General features: G+C 36.7%; 2 protein-coding genes across 5 annotated transcripts in view; one reads left to right on the top strand and one right to left on the bottom strand.

The window, feature by feature from the left end:
- LOC108747732 (regulator of nonsense transcripts 3B-like) overlaps window positions 1–1,243 on the bottom strand; it is a 7,907-nt gene extending 6,664 nt beyond the window's left edge. For 2 of the 3 annotated variants that reach the window (XM_018485406.1, XM_018485408.1), the window contains exon 1: window positions 673–711. The gene's annotated coding sequence lies outside the window, so the exon portion shown is untranslated. Of the gene's footprint in view, window positions 1–672; window positions 712–1,086 lie in introns of those variants that run through there. The other variant, XM_018485407.1, reaches the window with a different exon arrangement.
- The window catches only part of LOC108747731 (polycomb protein suz12-B), a 6,813-nt gene continuing 2,407 nt past the window's right edge, over window positions 795–5,200 (top strand). Inside the window, exons 1-7 of one of the 2 annotated variants that reach the window (XM_018485404.1) lie at window positions 795–1,029; window positions 2,668–2,714; window positions 3,157–3,340; window positions 3,416–3,507; window positions 3,609–3,801; window positions 3,859–4,224; window positions 4,324–4,640. In XM_018485404.1, the coding sequence (XP_018340906.1) occupies window positions 930–1,029; window positions 2,668–2,714; window positions 3,157–3,340; window positions 3,416–3,507; window positions 3,609–3,801; window positions 3,859–4,224; window positions 4,324–4,640 (1,299 nt within the window). In that variant the 5' untranslated portion in view covers window positions 795–929. The remainder of the gene's footprint in view (window positions 1,030–2,667; window positions 2,715–3,156; window positions 3,341–3,415; window positions 3,508–3,608; window positions 3,802–3,858; window positions 4,225–4,323; window positions 4,641–5,200) is intronic. The other variant, XM_018485403.1, reaches the window with a different exon arrangement.

Raw genomic sequence — 5,200 nt, 5'->3', positions numbered from 1 at the left:
ACCTTCACTATTATTAGCGTTCATGAAACTCACAAACGCTAACGCTACTATTTCGAAGGCAAGAGGTTGGTGGCGCAAGTTATGGCGGCAAATGCTACCGACAATGACGTCACGGACAACTTCATAGGGAGCTCTCCGAACAGCGTTAGCGTTCGAGAGCGCTAGTAGCGGGCTCCCCGAACGTACCCTATGTGAATATATCTTATGGCTCTGCGCACATGCACAATAGCAGAAATAAGGAATTAGAAATAAGGAATAAGGCCCTGCGCACAATAAAAGGAATAAAGAATTAGGAATAAAGAATAAACGATTTCAATCTATTAGAAAGTATTCCGATGTATCCGATTTCTGATAGGTTAAAATCACTTATTCTTTATTCCTAATTCCTTATTCTTTCTATTGTGGGTATTATAGTTGTACCTAATGAATATATCCACGCAAACTTGCATAGCCGCACAAACATATGCGTAAAGAAAATTATCTAATCATATTTTACGTGCGTTTTTATAAGAAAAATGCGATTGGATAATTTTCTTTGTGCATACACATTTATGCAGCTATATAAGTTGTGTGGATATAGCTTAGGCTTAAGTGCAGGAGAAAAAGAGAAAAAAAACAATGCGTTGTCGTCGACAATTCGCGATTCCGCCACTCTCACAGAGTTGTACATACCGAGTTTTCTCAAGGATCGTGCAATAGTCCGTCCATCTCAACGTCACCAACTTCACGATTGTTCACGATGATGCGTTGACGAGATACATGGCGCGCCGCGAGAGGACGCACCAGTCGCCGTGGAGGCCGCCGGAGCGCCGCAGTTTTCGCGCGGGGCGGGTGTTGTCGTTGTCGCGTCGCAACTTTCGCGCGACCACGAGAGAGAAGTTGGAGTTACCGCGGGGGGAAGCTTATCGTGCACGGAGGACCGCGCGAAAATGCCGCCGAAGAAGCGGGAAAAGGATCTCGATGGGCAGAAGGGACCTCGTATGGACCAGATCCAGGCTGACCACGAACTCTTTCTGCAGGCCTTCGAAAGTAAGTGAAAAAAAAAAAACACATATCGCGGTCTTTCGCCCCGTGTGGGCCCCTTACCTCTTTGCCGCCTATCGGTGGCGTGCGTCGCTCCGTCGCGATAAAAGGTCTCCGACTTCTTCTGCCGGTCACCCCCACACCGATACCTCCTCAGACGACCCTGCCGCGGAGGGCGCGTGACGCCCTCCTTCCCCTCCGCCGCCGTTATCTCGTTGCCGCTGTCGCCGTCGCCGCTGTCGCGACCGGACCTAACCCTATCCACCGCGAGTCAACTGGAGCGCCCGCCACACCGTGGCGAGCGTCGGTTCGTTCTTTCCGTCTCCGCGCCCTCCACCGCTTCCAAAACGCACGGACACCTGTCATCCATGCTTGGCTATTGCGAAACAGATCGAGCGATTCCCTCCTCCGAAGTATTCCAGAGGAGAACATCCTTGGACGTACGCTAAATACGCGGAAAATATACGCGAAGAAAAGAAAATGATGACGACTCTTTTTACGCGATTTAGCGATTTACGGAGAATTAGACTAATTCAGGCTGCTCTCGACACGAATTAAATATCTTATTGTAATTTTTTTCCTTTTAATTTTTCTTCTTTCGGATTTCCAACTGCTTAGGCAGGTCACGATATCACGACTTAATTGAATTAGTTGAACCAGTAAATAACCAACCTTCTCGGATTTAAGAAATTAATACAAAAAATCTTCAATGAATCCCGAGTATCCAATTTGAAGAATCCAAAATCAGCACGACTGAGCTCAATCAGAAGAGAAACACAATTTCGCGAAGTCTGAATTTTTTCCTAAATAAAATGCGTATGGTTTTTGTTTTTTTGTGAGCAACGTGAGAAATTTTTGAGTTCGAAACTGTTAACGCTATGAAAATTAAAAAAAAAAAAAAAACAATGGGATCAGAGGGGTTTTACCTGCTTGCGTCGTAACAAGGAGGGTGCAGGCGTCTCAAATAAATTTGAGTGAACCCATTCATCACGTCCCATTTTGATACCTGATTGAAGGATCGTTTTCTGTATTGGTCGAAGTTGCTTTTAAATTCTATGAGATGTATTTTAAACGCGAGAAAGCAATTCGCTTAAGGCCATCTAGGGAATTAATTCCGTATTAACACATCTGGTTATGAATAGGATTTCATTTCTAACAAAAGCAAATGTACTGTTAAATTACATAGCAAGATTAATTTTTGTTAAATTAAGAAAATAGATATTATTTCGATATGAGTAAATTATAATTTTAATTATTCTTTATGATTTATATTTTAATCATAATTGTTAATTATATAACATGTTTCCTTTTTATTTGAGTTATTTTAATATTTTATCAAAATCCAACGTATAATAAATTTAAAAAGTTAATTGTAAATAACATATTTAACTTCTTTTGTATTACAGAAGCTATTTTTAAACATATATAAAAATAATGCACATTAATGTAAAAATTGTTGAAGAAAAATTACAAAGAAAAAAATATTATTTATTTAGAATGTTTTCCATCATAATAATAAATAAATTTATGTACTGGATTGTAACTTTACATATTATGTAACTTATTTTAATTTATTAGTTAATTGATTTAACGTCTTATTAATTTAACTTTACAATATGTAACTTTTATATTTCATTTTTTCAGAACCAACACAGATTTACCGGTTCCTCCGCACAAGAAATCAAATTTCAGTGAGTAAATAATATTTTTTTTTCATCCTCAGTTTGCTTATAATTTTAACTTGCGTTGCCCTCAAAGCGTTAATTATATTTTGTCCGTTTTTTTATTATACATGTGTATAATTTTATAAATATGGTGTATCAAAAGTTTTAAAAAAACGTAACGATATATACGAATATAAATAACCGTAATATGAAGCATTTCATAAAGGTAAGTTAATAAATGTTCCTTTGGGTTGATTATATTACCTCAATCGTAATTTATACTTTTATAAATTATGCTTTTATTAATATTAATGCTTTTCAAAATTTCTGTATGTAAAATTTATGTAGCATGGTAGGTATAAAATTTAAATTTAAAAAGTTATATTATAAAAATTTAAATTATTTAAGGAGCAATTATCAATTTTTCCTGGGCAATAGATGTACATTAAAATTTAACGTTTCTTTTTAGCCAATATTTCTATATCGAAACTTAACGTATATGCGGCAACGTATGTCCAGAAGTCACAAGTCACGACGAGGATTTAAGGTTGATACGATTCTGGATAAATTAATAGCGAAAAAGAAACATGAACAGAATCTCGGTGTTCGCGGATACATGACTCTTACGTTTTTAGGATTTTATGACAAAAAGGGTAAGTCTCGATTATGCAACCTGTTTCTCTTATATGTATATGAAAAGCTCTAATTTAAGATTGTGATGTTTGTAGCTGAAATATCGCAGGATCCTGTCAAAGTGGAAACATTGTTGTTGAAAATTTGCCACAAGAAAAGAAAAGATGTTAGCTCACCTGTCATGCAAGTAAGTTTGATATCTACCAGATTAAAAATTTATAGTTCAAAATACTGATCTAGTTAAGTTTTCTGTTGAATCGGCTCTCGATTAAGATAACATTTATTTAGGTTTCAGTCGGTACAAGCGAGGTCCCAATCAATCCTTCCGAGAGTCAACCTCCACCGAAGGCATCCACAATTTCCATACCTAATGAATCATTCTGCTTAAATAATGGTCACATAGCAAAGACTTATATGCTTTTGCTCAGGGTTTACTGCATGTCTAACAATGGCTGCCTTATAACTAACTGTGATTTAGAAGGTAAGAGTGAGAGTCAGCGCAATTAACTCGCAGAATATTACAAGCCATATCTTGCAGAACCAGCTCAAAAGCGTCGTAAATCGTCAACGGGTATGATAAAGGTCAATGGCGAAGAAGTGAAACAATATGGTTCGGAGCTTACCGTGTACGATAAGCACAATCGATGCCTGTTGACGGACGGCGAGTATGAGTTAGGTTTGCAGGAAGTACAGACCAATATTAGGTCCAGTCCCAAGAAACACAGCTGTTGGGAAACTATGGTCGACATCAAAGAATGCGAACCATTCGACATGTTTAGGCAAGGACCGACGTTAAAATTTCGGCTCAGTTGGACGACGGAACCGAGCAACGGTCTGGTGGATAGACCGATGCCGATACCTCAAATACCGAGCGGTGACAATAAAGAGAATCGGTCAGCCAACGGTCAGTTTTCTATAGTTATTTTGCGAACGAAACTATATGCAATATATGCACTGAATCACACAAAAACGTCGCTTTAAATGTTTAACATTATTTTTTCAGCTGGTTTTGAACGTTCCTCTTCCGTAAATCACAATAACAATAGCACAAATAATAATAATAATAATAACGCGACACTGCCAACGCCTAGTCCGCTAACGCCCTCGTCGAGAATGAGCATCTCCAACGAGAAGGTGGACACTAATGCTAACGGAACTCAGCAGATAGTCTATCAATTTTTGTACAACAATAACAGCCGGCAGCAAACGGAGGCCTGCGAAGACCTACACTGCCCCTGGTGCTCGTTGGATTGCGGCAAATTGTACTCGCTTCTAAAGCACTTGAAATTGTGTCATTCACGATTTACATTCACATACGTGGTAAATATACATTTTTACAATATTTATATGTAGTATAATTTGTACATTTACGCATAGTTTATATATTTTTTTTACGCTCTTTTATTTCAAGAGTAATTCAACTTAAAAGACTAAATTTTCAAAAATGGGGAGAAACTATTTTTCGGCTTGGTAGAAAATAATTGATTAATCAAATAATAATATCGTGTGCAAAAAAAAAGTATATTTTAACATGATCAGATGTCATTTTTATCATTTTTGTTTTATAACTCTTTAACTTCCTTTTTTAATTGCGACAATTTTGATAATTTTTTTTATGTTAAATTAGTTTATTTTTGATAAGCAATGTTAACTCATTCATGATAATAATTTGAAAATTACGTTTTTTTAATTGTGTCACTTTTGAAGTAAGGGAAAGGTATATCGGCATCAATGGAAAGTACATATATTTTCGGATATTTCCAGGAAATTATCATTTTTAATGCTACTTTATCAGATATTTTAATAAATATTTATAGATATTTCTTAGACAATATAGAGTTGCAACTTCTAAGCAATCCACAAAATTTTTATGTATCTAT

The sequence above is a fragment of the Trachymyrmex septentrionalis genome, unplaced genomic scaffold (genome assembly GCF_001594115.1).
Source record: "Trachymyrmex septentrionalis isolate Tsep2-gDNA-1 unplaced genomic scaffold, Tsep1.0 scaffold20, whole genome shotgun sequence".
Taxonomy (NCBI): Eukaryota; Metazoa; Arthropoda; class Insecta; order Hymenoptera; family Formicidae; genus Trachymyrmex; species Trachymyrmex septentrionalis.
Note: the sequence above shows the minus strand (reverse complement) of the source record. Positions and strands in the feature narration are given on the sequence as shown.